Source organism: Oncorhynchus mykiss, chromosome 9 (genome assembly GCF_013265735.2).
Source record: "Oncorhynchus mykiss isolate Arlee chromosome 9, USDA_OmykA_1.1, whole genome shotgun sequence".
NCBI classification, from domain to species: Eukaryota; Metazoa; Chordata; class Actinopteri; order Salmoniformes; family Salmonidae; genus Oncorhynchus; species Oncorhynchus mykiss.
Genome location: NC_048573.1, coordinates 70,759,758 through 70,778,306, shown reverse-complemented (window position 1 = coordinate 70,778,306; position 18,549 = coordinate 70,759,758). Strand labels below are relative to the sequence as shown.

The 18,549-nt window shown below is 43.7% G+C and overlaps 2 protein-coding genes across 3 annotated transcripts; one reads left to right on the top strand and one right to left on the bottom strand.

The window, feature by feature from the left end:
• Position 1: 1 nt before the first annotated feature.
• LOC110532784 (transmembrane emp24 domain-containing protein 4) lies at positions 2-2,481 on the top strand. Its single transcript, XM_021616929.2, has 5 exons — positions 2-233; positions 556-656; positions 804-929; positions 1,043-1,189; positions 1,368-2,481. The coding sequence occupies exons 1-5, from the start codon at positions 95-97 to the stop codon at positions 1,515-1,517; spliced, it is 663 nt and encodes a 220-aa protein (XP_021472604.1). The 5' UTR covers positions 2-94; the 3' UTR covers positions 1,518-2,481.
• Positions 2,482-2,870: 389 nt separating this feature from the next.
• LOC110532785 (pyridoxal phosphate homeostasis protein) lies at positions 2,871-18,320 on the bottom strand. 2 transcript variants are annotated; one of them, XM_021616930.2, is made up of 8 exons: positions 18,163-18,320; positions 14,662-14,769; positions 14,534-14,569; positions 14,374-14,449; positions 13,942-14,082; positions 3,901-4,043; positions 3,675-3,773; positions 2,871-3,528 (listed from the first exon to the last, which is right to left on the bottom strand). In XM_021616930.2, the coding sequence occupies exons 1-8, from the start codon at positions 18,250-18,252 to the stop codon at positions 3,373-3,375; spliced, it is 849 nt and encodes a 282-aa protein (XP_021472605.2). In that variant the 5' UTR covers positions 18,253-18,320; the 3' UTR covers positions 2,871-3,372. The 2 variants fall into 2 exon arrangements, with proteins under 2 accessions (XP_021472605.2, XP_036844793.1); XM_036988898.1 differs by lacking the exon at positions 18,163-18,320 and adding an exon at positions 17,884-18,084.
• Between the last annotated feature and the right edge of the window lie 229 nt (positions 18,321-18,549).

Sequence of the window (18,549 nt, the reverse complement as noted above, 5' to 3'; positions counted from 1 at the left end):
CGGGGTTCCAATCATTTCAAAATAAAAGTAAAGTAGCAGCTGGTTGCATTTACTACACTGACCCTGCTGCAGGGGACAACAAAGCTGATTTGACATGATGCTCACTGCACCTGGCGCTGGAATTATCATATTATTTGCTTGGCTCTCTCCAAGTTACGCTCTCTATTTTCACATTGGAGAGACGGAGAAAAAATGCTTTATAGAGGAAATTCCAGATGAGACTATGGTTATTGGTAAATTCTTATTTTTGCGTTAGATAACGTTAAAACTGGTTAACTAGTCAGCTGCTTCTGGCTCATAGGCTATTTTGATTAATCCAGTCAGTTAGTGCATGAATGTCTTTCATTTCCTGACAGATGTAGCTAGATTTGATGGATAAAAATATATCATGGGTCTTAATAAATAAATAAAAATTTGCTGGCTAGCTACAAAGATGAGAAGATTATACAGGTTGTGACTGTTGGATTAGCCACCGTGTTATTTGATATGGAATATTCCCTTTATCGAGGATGCGAGAAATATCCTTTCATCTGGCATCTATCTCTCTATTATCAGGGAAATACAGGACCCAGCTGTGGGACAAGCAGATGGGATCCTTCCTCCAAACCTCCCCTGGCCTTGGAATGCATGTGGAGATCAAAGATCCGGATACTAAGGTCAGTCAAACAATGAGAAGATTAGATACAAGGTTACCACACTCAAAAGTGAACAGACATACACAAACTGTAATGAATCTTCATACACACAAAGCCTCCACGTATGTTTCATCGGTATGTCTCTCTCTCTCCAACCCTCTATTCTAGATAATTCTGTCTCGTCAGTATGGGTCAGATGGACGGTTCACCTTCACTTCCCATACACCAGGCGAGCACCAGATCTGCCTGCACTCCAACTCCACCAAGATGGCCCTTTTTGCTGGCGGCAAACTGGTATGAATGGCATGATGTTCTGGACATTTTCTTCTCACAATGAAAAATAAAACATTTCGTATAGCAGTAAATATGCAGATAGTCTGGTATTCTAACCTTGTGTTCCATCTTAGAGAGTCCACCTGGATATTCAGGTTGGTGAACATACCAACAACTACCCCGAAATCGCAGCAAAAGACAAGCTCACAGAGCTGCAATTGAGAGCTCGACAATTACTGGACCAAGTAGAACAAATCCAGAAAGAGCAGAACTATCAGCAGGTGGGTTGAAAGAGAACATCTACATTGAGTTGAGTAACTACGCCACAGCCATAAGAGGATAATAAATATTTACATGTATTTTAACCTGTATAATGTCACACAAAGCTGTTGTGGAATCCACATCTTACCCCTGTCTTTTAACGATCTAGTGACTGTCTGTGTATCTCTCTCTCAACAGTATCGTGAGGAGCGGTTCCGCATGACGAGTGAGAGCACCAATCAGCATGTGCTTTGGTGGTCTATAGCTCAGACACTTATCCTCATCTTCACTGGCATCTGGCAGCTCAAGCACCTCAAGAGCTTCTTTGAGGCCAAGAAGTTGGTGTAATGCTCACAGGACATCACTGATTGAGTTCAAGACGGGAGTAACAACCATACAGAGCTGACTGGCAGAGAGAGACGCTTAAACCCGGGAAGCAAATTAATTAAGAACATCCAGTGTGTTATGTATTGTCCATTATTAATTATTCCGTGACTTAAATGATTGTGATCAGTAAGCAAGCACCTGTGTCCATTTCCTTGTTTTTCCCCCCCACTTTTGTATTGTTTCATGTCAACTTTGTTGGACTGCACATAAGGAGTGGCAAATGTACCCAAGGTAACATTCAATTCTGTTCCACTTTGTTTTGTAGATTTGTCATTCTGTATACTTTTGGTTTAAACAGGTGGTGGTTTAAAGTGGTTAGAGCGTTGGGCCAGTAACCGAAAGGTTGCTGGATCGAATCCCCGAGCTGACAGTCTGCCCTTGAGCAAGGCAGTTAACCCACTGTTCCCCGTGCGCCAAAGACGTGAAGATTATGCCCCCCCCCGCACCTCTCTGATTCAGAGGGGTTGGGTTAAATGTGGAAGACTCATTCAGTTGTACAACTGACTAGTTATCCCCCTTTCAATTATTGTGGTTTAGTCTGATAACATAATTATAGCAGAGCTAATAATACTTTTAGCTCAATGACTAACCTGTTCAAACATCCTTAACGTCTGTAGAAGGGCAGTATCATTCCAGGAAGCAGGGTATTATTGATTTTTAGAGGATGGTCCAAGCAAGACCATTTTTATTTTCTTCCAAAGACCAACATATCTTTAAATCAGGTGCAGATTACATTTGAATGTTATGAAATGAAGGCCTATGATTAAAATACCCTCACGTTATTTCAAACTGATCTAGATATCAGTAAGATGTGAATATAATATTATGATGAGGTATAAATTCATCGACTTAATTTGTAATTATGAAGGTTTTTACTTTTGGTTGGCTGTCATTTTCAATGTATGCAATAAAAAAGTAAAAGTAATTGGTTGTGATTCTTTATGTAAAATTACTGTACATTTCCTGTATTGGAAAAATACAAAACCCAAGTTATTTTCAATTATTTTGTTTGTCACCTTCTGCAGTATCAATTTAATCCTGTATCTCATTTAAGTGAATGTTTTGCAATGTTTATTTGCAGTTCTCTTAGTTATGGATTTTAGTTTTACATTAACTATGAAAATCATAGCGGAATGAAACATTCAGTGCACCAACACACAACTCAGACCAAAATAATCACTATCACAAATAATACTAGTGTAAACATATTGTATGAGTGAATCTACCTGCAGTTTTGTAATTGTTTATCAAGAATAAACATTTAAAAAGTATTTGACAATTCCATACCGAATTGAATTGACTCACAATACCATCCATCATAAAGGGGGGGGGTATGTTTATTAAATCACAAGTATTTTGCCAGAAAAATAGGACATTTTACTATGTAAGATTCCCAATCACTGGGATATTCAAAACAGTGAAGAGTTCAGTATATTAATTATCAAAACATTTGCTAGATATAAACTCCATCTCTGCTTGACTCTCTGAATGATCGATATACTGTATTATGTTATCGTGTTAAACGGTATCTATTGAATCTAGGGTTGGCACAAGATCGAGATGTGAGCTATAGCTTCTTATATCCTACATCATCAATTGGGTAATTAGAATCTATGCCTGATGTGAGAAGTGGTTTAAAAATCTCAGTTTGTAACGTCAACTTGAAGATCGAATTCCTTCCAAAAACGCTCAAATGAATGGGCTCCGTAGAAATGAATTGAAAATCTACATCAACCAAAGACATTTTTCCCCCAGTTAATTCTCATAAAATACTGAATTCCTTTTCAGCCTGTTGTGAGTGTAGGAAGGAGAAACATCACTGTTCTGTCACAGTGAGACGCTCCATCTTCTTAGCTGCTTCTTCTGTCGGCACCTTTGACTTTCTCTCTGGACTGGGAGTGGGAGTGTTGGGATAATCCCTATTACCAAAAATAGTACTACCAACTCGCACGTTGGTTGAACCCACCTCAATCTAAAGGAGGGAAATGAAAAAGAATACCTCAGAAGGGTATAATTTATACAAACAGCATGAGCATTCGAGTAGTAATGGGTAGCTAAATCAATATGTTAAGAACACATTGTATTAGCCATTAAGAAGGCTGAGACAGTGGAACTTACCGCGTGTTCGAAGTCAGTGGACATGCCCATACTAAGTTCTACATCCTCAAGGGGCAGCTGTAGACTGGCACACACTTCCTGTCGCCGACTCAGCAAAGCCTGGTTGGTGATGCACAACAGACTTAACACACATTTATAGATCTTTACCAAAAGCCTTAACATAAAATATATATATTTTTTAATTTATTTAACTAGGCAGGTCAGGGTAATCAGAAAAGACAAATACCTGAAAATCTGGGTTAGGGCCATCAGCTAGGTCGTAGCCATAGCGACCAATGGTCATGAGTCCAGAGAAGTGTAGGGCAGAGCATTTGGATAAAATGTGTTTCACTGTGTTCACTGTCTCACCAGGAGGCAGTCCATGTTTACCTAGAGGCGACATAGAACGGTAGTTAGTGTGTCTGTCTGGCAGGCAGGCAGGTTGACGTTTATTGTCATGAGTCTTAGCCAGGAGGAAAAACTGAGCGGGTTCCTCTAGATGGGCCAGTTGCAATTGGCTATATGGTAAACAAATATATATATACATGCGAAAACAAACATTTGCTTTTTGGTCTTAATTTAAAAAGGGGAATGGAAACACTTTAGGAAGTACATCTAAAACAAAGAGATGTACTCAAACCACTAATACTAAACATGTTCATTTAACATAAAAACATCTCTTATATTTAGTATTTTGATTGCCGACAAGGTTTATTTGAGCAATGGTCAGCGCGTCACAGGCAGGAACCAGCTAATTGTCTGGTATTGAGTTTTCACGCAGAGAATTAATCGAAGAGAGAGAGAGGTTAGGTGCGGACAACGAAGATGGCAACACCAAGTAGTAATTCAAATATGAACTGTATAGCGCCAGGCTGTATGAATTGGCTCAACAACAACAACAATCCCTCGGTAAACTACCATCGGCTGCCCAAGGAACCACAACTTTTGAAGAAGTGGCTCCATGTCCTGAAGAGGAAGGACGTGCCAGATCGAGCAAGCAGGATCTGCAGACAGTACTTTGCGGAGGCAGACTTCGCGATGAAGGGCACGTTCGATGCGGCAACCGGGAGTTTCCGAATGGAAAGGAGTCATAATGCCTACGTTGAAGCCCTCTGCTTGCGCCTCCATTTGAAATGGAGGATTATGGTGTAGAGGTTACCGACCAACCATTCATCAACATCGCAAACTGTTGTTGACTAGGCCAGCGTTAGATGTCCCTGTATTTGCTGTGTGTGTTGACAAAGCATACAACACAGGAAGCTTGTTAACGCCAACTGATATATGAGGGTTTACTTGTCTTCACAAAACATTTGTTTGTTTTCAGGATGCCATCTTCATCCCTGAACATGTTTTCATCCTGGAGGAGACTGTGCAGTAAGCAGAGGTGGTTCATGGCAAATCTATGTTATTTCTAAAGGCTATTGTTTATTTCCAAGTATATGCAGTGATTCTTGAATATAACTAGAGCCTAATAGACGCCTTCATTTCTTTCTACCAACAGGAAGGAACGGTTAGTGCAGCATGCCGAACTGACCCCTGGGTACCAGAGTGTTCCTGTGCTGCGGTGGAGAAGAGGGTCCACCGGGACCATCACTAAAGACCTCGGGGTCCAGATAGATTGAGCTCACAACCATCAGTATACAGCCGAATCCTGCCCCGATAGGCCACAGACGGAGATCAGTGAAGACCATAACCTGCTGTATGAACCTGAGAGCTCAGAATCACAATCACAGTGCGAAGGTGTTCTGAAAATGGAGAAGGAGCCGGCCGTTCAACAGCGAATTGAAAAGATACGCCCATCCATAAAGGAAATCGGAGTGGACGTGCTACCATGTCCCGGTTCTGTTGTTTCGACTCTCTCTCTCAGCCTATGAATGCTCAGCTATGAAAAGCCAACTGACATTTGCTCCTGAGGTGTTGAACTCTTACACCATCTATAACCACTGTGGTTAGTAGTTTATTTTTTATTTTTTTTCACCCCTCCCCCCCAATTTCATGGTATCCAATTGGTAGTAGTTACAGTCTTGTCTCATCGCTGCAACTCCCATACGGACTCAGGGGAGGCGAATGTTGAGAGCCATGCGTCCTCCGAAACACAACCCAACCAACCGCACTGCTTCTTGACACAATTCCCATCCAACCCGGAAGCCAGCCAATGTGTCGGAGGGAACACCTCACACCTGGCGACCGTGTCAGCGTGCAATGCGCTCGGCCCGCCACAGGAGTCGCTAGTGCGCGATGAGACGAGGATATCCCTACCGGCCAAACCCTCCCTAACCCAGACGACGCTGGGCCAATTGTGCGCTGCCCCATGGGCCTCCCGGTTTCGACAGAGCCTGGGCTCAAACCCACTGCGATGCAGTGCCGTAGACCACTGCACCACTCGGGAGACCTTGTGGTTAGTATATTAATGTAAAAAGGGCTTTTGTAAAATACATTTGATTGATTGTTTGCTGTGCTGGATATTCACTGTCTGAGTGATGGGACATGCTTATAGTATCTGTAACATATGTTGTTGCGTATTTAATCTGTAGTAGTAAAAACAATTACAAAGTGTCTCCCTGCTCCTCTTTTGATAAAAAGCTGAGGGATGGGGCTGGAGAAATATAACCGCTCTCAAATGTATAGACAGAGTTATAGATAGAATGACTGACCATCCATGACATCAACATTGTAATCCTGTTTCTATGATCTGTTGCCACTACCATGTACCCAGTTCGCTTTGGATAAAGACGTCTGCTAAATGGTATATATTATTAAAGTCTACTTTGACAACTAGCTGCCCAGTGTAGTTACCATTCCTTTCCAATAGATGGCAGCCAAAGCTAGTTGAAGTCACTAATCTAGCGAAAGGGACACAGGGATTAGTGCGCACTGAAAGTCGTTTTTATCTTCAAAGCCAGTTTATCTGGTTACGCTTGAACCTGTTGTTATAGTGGACAAGCTAACTAATACTATTTTTACATAAGGCGCAGGCATTATGTCTCTGTCTCAGGTTAGGCTACATGTACTAAATGAACTGGTTCTATTCAAGGCCTTTGCTTCTGGCTATTATGCGCCTTTTGGAAGAAACGATACGTGCGGGGATGAAATGCCGTACACCCCTTCTAATTCTCCCTCGTGCCCACAGGGTGACCTGGCGATAAACTGCCAGCCTGTATACTCTGCAAACACAATCAGAAGAAAAGTTAGTCTGATACCGAAATGAAATCACTATGTATTTACACTGCTCAAAAAAATAAAAGGGAACACTAAAATAACACATCCTAGATCTGAATGAATGAAATATTCTTAAATACTTTTTTCTTTACATAGTTGAATGTGCTGACAACAAAATCACACAAATTTGATTTCCATTGATAATTTATCAACCCATGGAGGTCTGGATTTGGAGTCACACTCAAAATTAAAGTGGAAAACCACACTACAGGCTGATCCAACTTTGATGTAATGTCCTTAAAACAAGTCAAAATGAGGCTCAGTAGTGTGTGTGGCCTCCACGTGCCTGTATGATCTCCCTACAACGCCTGGGCATGCTCCTGATGAGGTGGCGGATGGTCTCCTGAGGGATCTCCTCCCAGACCTGGACTAAAGCATCCGCCAACTCCTGGACAGCCGCGCCCAGCCGCGCCCTCAGAGCATGCGCAGACCAGCTGGCCGGTGTGTTTACGGACATATTCAATCAATCCCTATCCCAGTCTGCTGTTCCCACATGCTTCAAGAGGGCCACCATTGTTCCTGTTCCCAAGAAAGCTAAGGTAACTGAGCTAAACGACTACCGCCCCGTAGCACTCACTTCTGTCATCATGAAGTGCTTTGAGAGACTAGTCAAGGACCATATCACCTCCACCCTACCTGACACCCTAGACCCACTCCAATTTGCTTACCGCCCAAATAGGTCCACAGACGATGCAATCTCAACCACACTGCACACTGCCCTAACCCATCTGGACAAGAGGAATACCTATGTGAGAATGCTGTTCATCGACTACAGCTCGGCATTTAACACCATAGTGCCCTCCAAGCTCGTCATCAAGCTCGAGACCCTGGGTCTCGACCCCGCCCTGTGCAACTGGGTACTGGACTTCCTGACGAGCCGCCCCCAGGTGGTGAGGGTAGGCAACAACATTTCCACCCCGCTGATCCTCAACACTGGGGCCCCACAAGGGTGCGTTCTGAGCCCTCTCCTGTACTCCCTGTTCACCCACGACTGCGTGGCCACGCACGCCTCCAACTCAATCATCAAGTTTGCGGACGACACAACAGTGGTAGGCTTGATTACCAACAACGACGAGACGGCCTACAGGGAGGAGGTGAAAAGCCCTCGGAGACTGTGGACTCAGGAAAATAACCTCACACTCAACGTCAACAAAACTAAGGAGATGATTGTGGACTTCAGGAAACAGCAAAGGGAACACCCCCCTATCCACATCGATGGAACAGTAGTGGAGAGGGTAGTAAGTTTTAAGTTCCTCGGCGTACACATCACAGAGAAACTGAATTGGTCCACTCACACAGACAGCATCGTGAAGAAGGCGCAGCAGCGCCTCTTCAACCTCAGGAGGCTGAAGAAATTCGGCTTGTCACCAAAAGCACTCACAAACTTCTACAGATGCACAATCGAGAGCATCCTGTCGGGCTGTATCACCGCCTGGTACGGCAACTGCTCCGCCCACAACCGTAAGGCTCTCCAGAGGGTAGTGAGGTCTGCACAACGCATCACCGGGGGCAAACTACCTGCCCTCCAGGACACCTACACCACCCGATGTCACAGGAAGGCCATAAAGATCATCAAGGACAACAACCACCAGAGCCACTGCCTGTTCACCCCGCTATCATCCAGAAGGCGAGGTCAGTACAGGTACATCAAAGCTGGGACCGAGAGACTGAAAAACAGCTTCTATCTCAAGGCCATCAGACTGTTAAACAGCCACCACTAACATTGAGTGGCTGCTGCCAACACACTGACACTGACTCAACTCCAGCCACTTTAATAATGGGAATTGATGGGAAATGATGTAAATATATCACTAGCCACTTTAAACAATGCTACCTAATATAATGTTTACATACCCTACATTATTCATCTCATATGTATATGTATATACTGTACTCTATATCATCTACTGCATCTTTATGTAATACATGTATCACTAGCCACTAACTATGCCACTTTGTTTACATACTCATCTCATATGTATATACTGCACTCAATACCATCTACTGTATCTTGCCTATGCCGCTCTGTACATCACTCATTCATATATCTTTATGTACATATTCTTTATCCCCTTACACTTGTGTCTAAGGTAGTAGTTTTGGAATTGTTAGCTAGATTACTTGTTGGTTATTACTGCATTGTCGGAACTAGAAGCACAAGCATTTCGCTACACTCGCATTAACATCTGCTAACCATGTGTATGTGACAAATAACATTTGATTTGATTTGACAGTCTGTGGTGCAAAGTGCCGTTGGTGGATGGAGTGAGACATGATGTCCCAGATGTGCTCAATTGGATTCAGGTCTGGGGAACGGGCGAGCCAGTCCATAGCATCAATGCCTTCCTCTTGCAGGAACTGCTGACACAATCCAGCCACATGAGGTCTAGCATTGTCTTGCATTAGGAGGAACCCAGGGCCAACCACACCAGCATATGGTCTCACAAGGGGTCTGAGGATCTGATCTCGGTGCCTAATGGCAGTCAGGCTACCTCTGGCGAGCACATGGAGGGCTGTGCGGCCCCCCAAAGAAATGCCACCCCACACCATGACTGACCCACCGCCAAACCGGTCATGCTGGAGGATGTTGCAGGCAGCAGAACGTTCTCCACGGTGTCTCCAGACTCTGTCACGTCTGTCACATGTGCTCAGTGTGAACCTGCTTTCATCTGTGAAGAGCACAGGGCGCCAGTGGCGAATTTGCCAATCTTGGTGTTCTCTGGCAAATGCCAAACGTCCTGCACGGTGTTGGGCTGTAAGCACAACCCCCACCTGTGGACGTCGGGCCCTCATACCACCCTCATAGAGTCTGTTTCTGACCGTTTGAGCAGACACATGCACATTTGTGGCCTGCTGGAGGTCATTTTGCAGGGCTCTGGCAGTGCTCCTCCTGCTCCTCCTTGCACAAAGGCGGAGGTAGCGGTCCTGCTGCTGGGTTGTTGCCCTCCTACGGCCTCCTCCACGTCTCCTGATGTACTGGCCTGTATCCTGGTAGCGCCTCCATGCTCTGGACACTACGCTGACAGACACAGCAAACATTCTTGCCACAGCTCGCATTGATGTGGCATCCTGGATGAGCTGCACTACCTGAGCCACTTGTGTGGGTTGTAGACTCCGTCTCATGCTACCACTAGAGTGAAAGCACCGCCAGCATTCAAAAGTGACCAAAACATCAGCCAGGAAGCATAGGAACTGAGAAGTGGTCTGTGGTCACCACCTGCAGAACCACTCCTTTATTGGGGGTGTCTTGCTAATTGCCTATAATTTCCACCTGTTGTCTATTCCATTTGCACAACAGCATGTGACATTTATTGTCAATCAGTGTTGCTTCCTAAGTGGACAGCTTGATTTCACAGAAGTGTGATTGACTTGGAGTTACATTGTGTTGTTTAAGTGTTCCCTTTATTTTTTTTGAGCAGTGTATAATGAGCACGTCCCATTATTGGTTAGAATGAGATTTCGTGAATCTGTCTGCGATTCGAACTCCGGTTGTCTAATTTAAAAGGTAAACGTGTTATCATAGCGCCAAACAGCGCTGATAATAAACATCTTTATAGGATACGGATTATATATATTGAGCACCTACCTACTACTGATATTAACCTTATATTTATAATCAAGCTAAATTTCACCAATTATTTAACTGGCATATCGGCTGCTGGTGACTGGTTGAGTAACCTCTCCTACCAGGAGGTCCTTCATAAGGATTAATGACACGTCCAATACATACATCACCATCCAGACAGACTGACAGGATGTAATACATCACCATCCAGACTGACTGACAGGATGTAATACATCACCATCCAGACAGACAGACAGGATGTAATACATCACCATCCAGACAGACAGACAGGATGTAATACATCACCATCCAGACAGACTGACAGGATGTAATACATCACCATCCAGACAGACTGACAGGATGTAATACATCACCATCCAGACAGACTGACAGGATGTAATACATCACCATCCAGACAGACTGGCAGGATGTAATACATAACCATCCAGACAGACTGGCAGGATGTAATACATAACCATCCAGACTGACTGACAGGATGTAATACATCACCATCCAGACAGACAGACAGGATGTAATACATCACCATCCATCCAGACTGACAGGATGTAATACATCACCATCCAGACAGACTGACAGGATGTAATACATCACCATCCAGACAGACTGACAGGATGTAATACATCACCATCCAGACAGACAGACAGGATGTAATACATCACCATCCAGACAGACAGACAGGATGTAATACATCACCATCCATCCAGACTGACAGGATGTAATACATCACCATCCAGACAGACTGACAGGATGTAATACATCACCATCCAGACAGACAGACAGGATGTAATATATCACCATCCATCCAGACTGACAGGATGTAATACATCACCATCCAGACAGAATGTAATACATCACCATCCAGACAGACTGACAGGATGTAATACATCACCATCCAGACAGACTGACAGGATGTAATACATCACCATCCAGACAGACAGACTGACAGGATGTAATACATCACCATCCAGACAGACAGACTGACAGGATGTAATACATCACCATCCAGACAGACAGACTGACAGGATGTAATACATCACCATCCAGACAGACAGACTGACAGGATGTAATACATCACCATCCAGACAGACTGACAGGATGTAATACATCACCATCCAGACAGACTGACAGGATGTAATACATCACCATCCAGACAGACTGACAGGATGTAATACATCACCATCCAGACAGACTGACAGGATGTAATACATCACCATCCAGACAGACTGACAGGATGTAATACATCACCATCCAGACAGACTGACAGGATGTAATACATCACCATCCAGACTGACTGACAGGATGTAATACATCACCATCCAGACAGACTGACAGGATGTAATACATCACCATCCAGACAGACAGACAGGATGTAATACATCACCATCCAGACAGACAGACAGGATGTAATACATCACCATCCAGACAGACAGACAGGATGTAATACATCACCATCCAGACAGACAGACAGGATGTAATACATCACCATCCAGACAGACAGACTGACAGGATGTAATACATCACCATCCAGACAGACTGACAGGATGTAATACATCACCATCCAGACAGACTGACAGGAACCTCTGACCTAGATGGAATACAGTGGGATTTTGTGCTGTATCGCCACCATTTCTCTACAACACACACACTCATACTCTAGCCATTATCTGGCAGCATCCCCACTCACACCAGTTTGTGTTTGCCTAGGCAACCCTCTAGCTGAGGTGTTTCAGGGGGCATGTGTTGTTGTGTTGTTACTGCTACGAGAACAAACTCTGATCTGGCGCAACGATTGGCTCAAACATGAACGGCTTCAGTAGTTTTATTGGCTCCCTAACTAAAGTGATTTAATTCTCTGTTATGAACTCATTCTCAGTCTCGGAGCTACTCTGTAAATTCAGACATTTTGGGGAGTTCCAAAATCTTCTCTCCTGTCAGTGATGCAACAATGTCAATATGGAGATTTACAGTTACAGTTAGCTGACGTTCTAAATCCTGGTGTGTTTCCGTTCCCCTTTAAGGTCAGGCATTAGGGTTAGCTGACGTTCTAAATCCTGGTGTTTCCATTCCCCTTTAAGGTCAGGCATTAGGGTTAGCAGTGTGGTCGTGGTTAGGCATTAGGGTTAGCAGTGTGGTCGTGGTTAGGCATTAGGGTTAGCAGTGAGGTCGTGGTTAGGCATTAGGGTTTGCAGTGAGGTTGTGGTCAGGCATTAGGGTTGGCAGTGAGGTTGTGGTTAGGCATTAGGGTTAGCAGTGAGGTTGTGGTTAGGCATTAGGGTTAGCAGTGAGGTTGTGGTTAGGCATTAGGGTTAGCAGTGAGGTTGTGGTTAGGCATTAGGGTTAGCAGTGAGGTCGTGGTTAGGCATTAGGGTTAGCAGTGTGGTCGTGGTTAGGCATTAGGGTTAGCAGTGTGGTCGTGGTTAGGCATTAGGGTTAGCAGTGTGGTCGTGGTTAGGCATTAGGGTTAGCAGTGTGGTCGTGGTTAGGCATTAGGGTTAGCAGTGTGGTCGTGGTTAGGCATTAGGGTTAGCAGTGTGGTCAAGGTTAGGCATTAGGGTTAGCGGTGTGGTTAAGGTTAGGCATTAGGGTTAGCAGTGTGCTCAAGGTTAGGCATTAGGGTTAGCAGTGTGGTTGTAGTTAAGGTTAGGCATTAGGGTTAGCAGTGTGGTCAAGGTTAGGCATTAGGGTTAGCAGTGAGGTTGTGGTTAGGCATTAGGGTTAGCAGTGAGGTTAGGGTTAGGCATTAGGGTTAGCAGTGTGGTCGTGGTTAGGCATTAGGGTTAGCAGTGAGGTTGTGGTTAGGCATTAGGGTTAGCAGTGAGATTAGGGTTGAGCATTAGGGTTAGCAGTGTGGTTGTGGTCAGGCATTAGGGTTAGCAGTGTGGTTGTGGTCGGGCATTAGGGTTAGCAGTGTGCTTGTGGTCGGGCATTAGGGTTAGCAGTGTGCTTGTGGTCGGGCATTAGGGTTAGCAGTGTGCTTGTGGTCGGGCATTAGGGTTAGCACTGTGCTTGTGGTCGGGCATTAGGGTTAGCAGTGTGGTTGTGGTTAGGCATTAAGGTTAGCACTGTGGTTGTGGTCAGGCATTAGGGTTAGCACTGTGGTTGTGGTTAGGCATTAGGGTTAGCAGTGTGGTCAAGGTTAGGCATTAGGGTTAGCACTGTGGTTGTGGTTAGGCATTAGGGTTAGCAGTGAGGTCGTGGTTAGGCATTAGGGTTAGCAGTGTGGTTGTGGTCAGGCATTAGGGTTAGCAGTGAGGTTGTGGTCAGGCATTAGGGTTAGCAGTGAGGTTGTGGTCAGGCATTAGGGTTAGCAGTGAGGTTGTGGTTAGGCATTAGGGTTAGCCTCTCTGCAGAGCTGCCTTACATGTTTCCAGTACATGAGCCATCTCAACAAATGCCTCCAGTACATGAGCCATCTCAACAAATGCCTCCAGTTCATGAGCCATCAATAAAATCCAACCTGTGTGTGTGTGTGTGTACACTTACTTTCCTCCCCACTGGTGTTGATCTGAACCATGATCTTTAACTTCTGCGTACTAGCTGCTCTTAACCTCTGCCAGGAGCTGTTCACCTTGTCGGCCAACTTGGCTGAGTCCACCGTCTCCACCATGAACAGGTTTGGTACACCTATGGGATGTGTGTGAGTAGAATTAAGATCTGTCGGCTCTACTAAAGGTTTCTATGGACATGTGTTCAAAGCTTGACAAAGATTTTGAGGTCGAAAGATGAAACTTATCAGCTTTTTTTTTTTTTTATTAGTTTTAATAAAAGTGTGAGTAGATTGACGGGTTTTAGGAGACATGCAAGTTGATGTTGAAAGCGTTAAATATAGAGGCCTTTGGTGCACCTGAGCAGAACACTACACTATTACAAATATGAAAACACAAAACATAACATGTTTCACAAGATGTTACTTACCCAAAAGTTTGTTGACATTATTCTTCTGTAAATGGCCAATAAAATGCCACTCGATTTCTGGGCATGATTCTAAAATCTACATTAGGACATAAATAAATATTTTTAACGAATGTCGGATAGACATGTCATGAGATGAAGAATAATGTGACTTCAAACCAACCTGAGGATTTGATGCTTTATCCACAAGTTCATTCACCTAAAAGTCAAATTAAAAAGTTAAAAAAAAACACCAATGTCGTAACACTAGCAATAAAAGTTATGTTTAACATGTCCAATACAAATACTCACATAGTTTTCACCAAAATTGCGATGCCCTTTTCGGTACGCCTCGATCACCATGTCAGGTGGTTTGGTCTTACTTACGGCTACCAGGCGGGGCGGCACCGCAGGCAACGTCTTGAATGGGAGAGCAGAGGAAAAAGAAGAGCAATATAATACATGGTGAATAAATGAATGGATGTGTGGATGACATCATCATAGACAAAGGGATAGTCACATCTTGATAAACTACTTCAGGACAGTCCAGTACATATCTGGTGCTCCTTCAGGAGGGCATACTGGGGGCACAATATGGAACGAAGAGAAATAGATGGTGTAGACAATGAAGAATTGTGCTCGCTGGCATTAGGGTTAGCAGTGTGGTCAAGGTTAGGTATTAGGGTTAGCAGTGAGGTCAAGGTTAGGCATTAGGGTTAGTAGTGTGGTTGTAGTTAAGGTTAGGCATTAGGGTTAGCAGTGAGGTCAAGGTTAGGCATTAGGGTTAGCAGTGAGGTCAAGGTTAGGCATTAGGGTTAGCAGTGTGGTCAAGGTTAGGCATTAGGGTTAGCGGTGTGGTTAAGGTTAGGCATTAGGGTTAGCAGTGAGGTCAAGGTTAGGCATTAGGGTTAGCAGTGTGGTTGTAGTTAAGGTTAGGCATTAGGGTTAGCAGTGTGGTCAAGGTTAGGCATTAGGGTTAGCAGTGAGGTCAAGGTTAGGCATTAGGGTTAGCAGTGAGGTCAAGGTTAGGCATTAGGGTTAGCAGTGTGGTTGTAGTTAAGGTTAGGCATTAGGGTTAGCAGTGTGGTCAAGGTTAGGCATTAGGGTTAGCAGTGTGGTTGTAGTTAAGGTTAGGCATTAGGGTTAGCAGTGTGCTCAAGGTTAGGCATTAGGGTTAGCAGTGTGGTTGTAGTTAAGGTTAGGCATTAGGGTTAGCAGTGTGGTCAAGGTTAGGCATTAGGGTTTGCGGTGGCAACGTTTACAACACTACCCAGATATACTGTCCAAATGCACTTATTTTAGCCTGCTGGAATTTCCTTACAAGATGTCATTAAAATCGGAAATGGTTGTCTGCGTCTGTCCACGCAGTTGGATATTATGTCGCGTTAGTCGTGTCAGAAATTAGTTCAAATGAACTCAAATTATTAGTGAGATATCCGATGGGTTGGACGATTCTCTTCTCATCGCTCATCTTTAACACAATGGAAAAATATGATTTATTATTTAAATATTTGAAGTGCGTGGGCTACGGCGAGAAACCAAATGGTGCAGTTTCAGGCCATGTGGAGGAAAATGATGCGGGCGCTGGAGATGGGGGTGGAGGCTAGTGGGTCTGGTCAGGTGTGATGTAGCTGTCGTTTGTATGTGTATGTTCTGTATTGTTTATCAAATATAAAATTAAATCAATATTTCATAACGCTGCGTTAATGTCGGAAACTCGGGACCTCCGAGTTCAAATGAATGAGTTTACGTGCGCACAGTATTCCCAGATAGCAGCTAATATCCCGCTTAAGGTCTTATTTGGGATAAGATATTTAGATGCACCTTTCATATCCCGCTCACGAGTATCCCTTTATCCGTGACTAAACAGAATATTCCTAATATGGGTTAAATGAAATAGTAATTTAAATATGGACACAGTCTTTAGATCTATGACCTTTCACATGTATCCTAACTCCTGCAGAATGATGCATTTCTTGCAGTAAAATTATACAACAAAATGTTCATTTTGTCTCAGGAAGAGAGTGGAGAATTATGATTTATTACTTTCAGCATCTCTTGAGAAAATGCGAATTCGGTGTAGTGTTATCTTTGACTCTTATGCAAGCAGACAGTATTTCAACCACAAAATATGTACTCAAAACGAACTGAAGTCTTATCAGAAACGTGTTTTATCATTTTCTCAACTTTTCATTTCCTTAAAACCGGTCAAACTGATAACATTTGGACATTTTCCACAGGATCAATCTTCCCAGTGTTTTTGCGTTCTCCCCGGTTCCTAATGCATTAATTATATCAATGCAAGATATTATTCTGGTGAGCACTACTTTATTTAGTCTTCTGGGGCAACAAGTTATGACAGAAGACAAGATACATGTAAAAATGGCCTACCAATTATAATATAGCCTACCAAATGTCTGAAATTATAAATTGAAAGTGGCCTAAATTAGGGTTGAATGTAGCCAGAAGCCTATACGGTGATGTACGGAGTACCAACAAAATACATTATGGAATTATGGTGTATGCGCACGTGTAGCCTACAAAGTGATTTGTTTGACAATCAGACGAAGAAAAAAATTTCTAAACACCCATGATGTTAAACTGAGCCGTATCAGACCGCCTGCGAAACACAGCAGTAAATGTGGTAAGATGTTTGCATGCCACGGTATCTTATCCGAGTTTCTCATAACCGGGATACAAGCTTTTTGGGGTTATTGTAAACGTGATATGTTTATATGTGTCAAGTCAAAAACAGAATACTTGAGTATCCCGAATAACGGGATATTGGTGTGCATGTAACGTGGTCATTGACCTCTACACAGAAAGTCCTTGCTTGGTGGGCTAAACAACAAAAAAGCGCCACCTGCTGGATGGAGATAGATGTTCCGTCGAGTTGGGCATCTCTTCCTCTCTGGTATTACCTACCGGCTGGGAAAATCAACCCTAGACGATGGTGCCGTTTCTAAACCCAGAGGCGTAACACCGCAACACTTCCGGGAACGCTTGCGAAACATACCAAATTTACCAGGCCAAGTCAATAAGAAGTGAACAATTATTCCTTAGTTAATTTTCTCGAAATCTAAAAAGACAACCTAGATTCGAGCCAATATCTTAAATGATGTAGTTGAACATGTTATTAACTCCAACCTCGTGAAAGTGATTTTTTCCCGTCAAAAACAACTTCAAATCAACATCAACTTTACAAAAGATCGAAAGGGGTGCCTTTGAGTTGACGGCCTACACATGCGCAGTTCGGCGCGATACAACCGTTATGACCCAATGACGTGAATCTACGCATGAGATTAGATGGCCAACGTCACCACGACATCGCCTACAAGTGTCATCGGGGATTTCTATTTGGAGAAGCAATTTTTGGATCTCTACATAACTGTCTTTGGTGCAGATCGAGCGCTCACTATCATAGGCTAGTTCAATTGTAGTGGGATGGTGTCGATTGAACCATTACAAACGTTAATTCAATTACTAAACAGGTGTGCACGGAAGTTGATCGAATAAATGTTTTGCAATACTTACGAAACATTGACGTTAACAACAAAGTGGAATAATCACTGCAGCAGCAGCTAGTAGATCGTGTACAACCCTCCGCGTGGTAGAGGTGGTTTAAAGAGTTGGCTTCACGGGCCATGCGATAGGAAAGCGCTAAGTTTGTTAGCTAATTAGGTGATATCAAAATGCAATGTGCATTTTATGGTGTAACGTTTGCCTGACATACAACTGGTCCACCCCCGCTTTTAAAGATGACAATTTCGCACGACTCTAAAGTAGATACGGGTTCTTCCCAACTTGACTTACCTTGGGGCGACGAGCCGCCGCTTGATTTACCCTGTCTACCACCGCGTGTAACGCTTTTCCAACCTCCTCCGACATTCCTACTTTCCACATACCCTCAATACACTGTGCAACCAATGGTAGAGACCGGCTCTGCGTAATCAACACAAACGTGATCAACCCGTCAAAATAAAAGTCCTTTCTCTACCATAGAAAGCCAGTGTGAAGTGATACGGCGACCCCTTGTGTTGACTGTTGAGAAATCAACCCGTGTCCATTAATTGTAGTCACGTGTGTAAAGAAAGGTGAGAAATTGGGGCAGTCAGTAACATGAATTTATTAGGGATAATAGCCCTCAATGTTTGAATAGATATATCTATATTGTATGTTATCACCTAACTATAATTTGAC

Coding starts and splice junctions, on each gene's coding strand:
- LOC110532784 (XM_021616929.2), top strand. CDS start 95: ATGATGCTCACTGCACCTGGCGCTGGAATTATCATATTATTTGCTTGG. Junction 234..555: donor AGATGAGACTATGGTTATTG/GTAAATTCTTAT, acceptor CTCTATTATCAG/GGAAATACAGGACCCAGCTG. Junction 1,190..1,367: donor AAGAGCAGAACTATCAGCAG/GTGGGTTGAAAG, acceptor CTCTCTCAACAG/TATCGTGAGGAGCGGTTCCG.
- LOC110532785 (XM_021616930.2), bottom strand. CDS start 18,252: ATGTGGAAAGTAGGAATGTCGGAGGAGGTTGGAAAAGCGTTACACGCG. Junction 14,770..18,162: donor CGGCGGCTCGTCGCCCCAAG/GTAAGTCAAGTT, acceptor CTCCCATTCAAG/ACGTTGCCTGCGGTGCCGCC. Junction 3,774..3,900: donor GCCCTAACCCAGATTTTCAG/GTATTTGTCTTT, acceptor ATCACCAACCAG/GCTTTGCTGAGTCGGCGACA.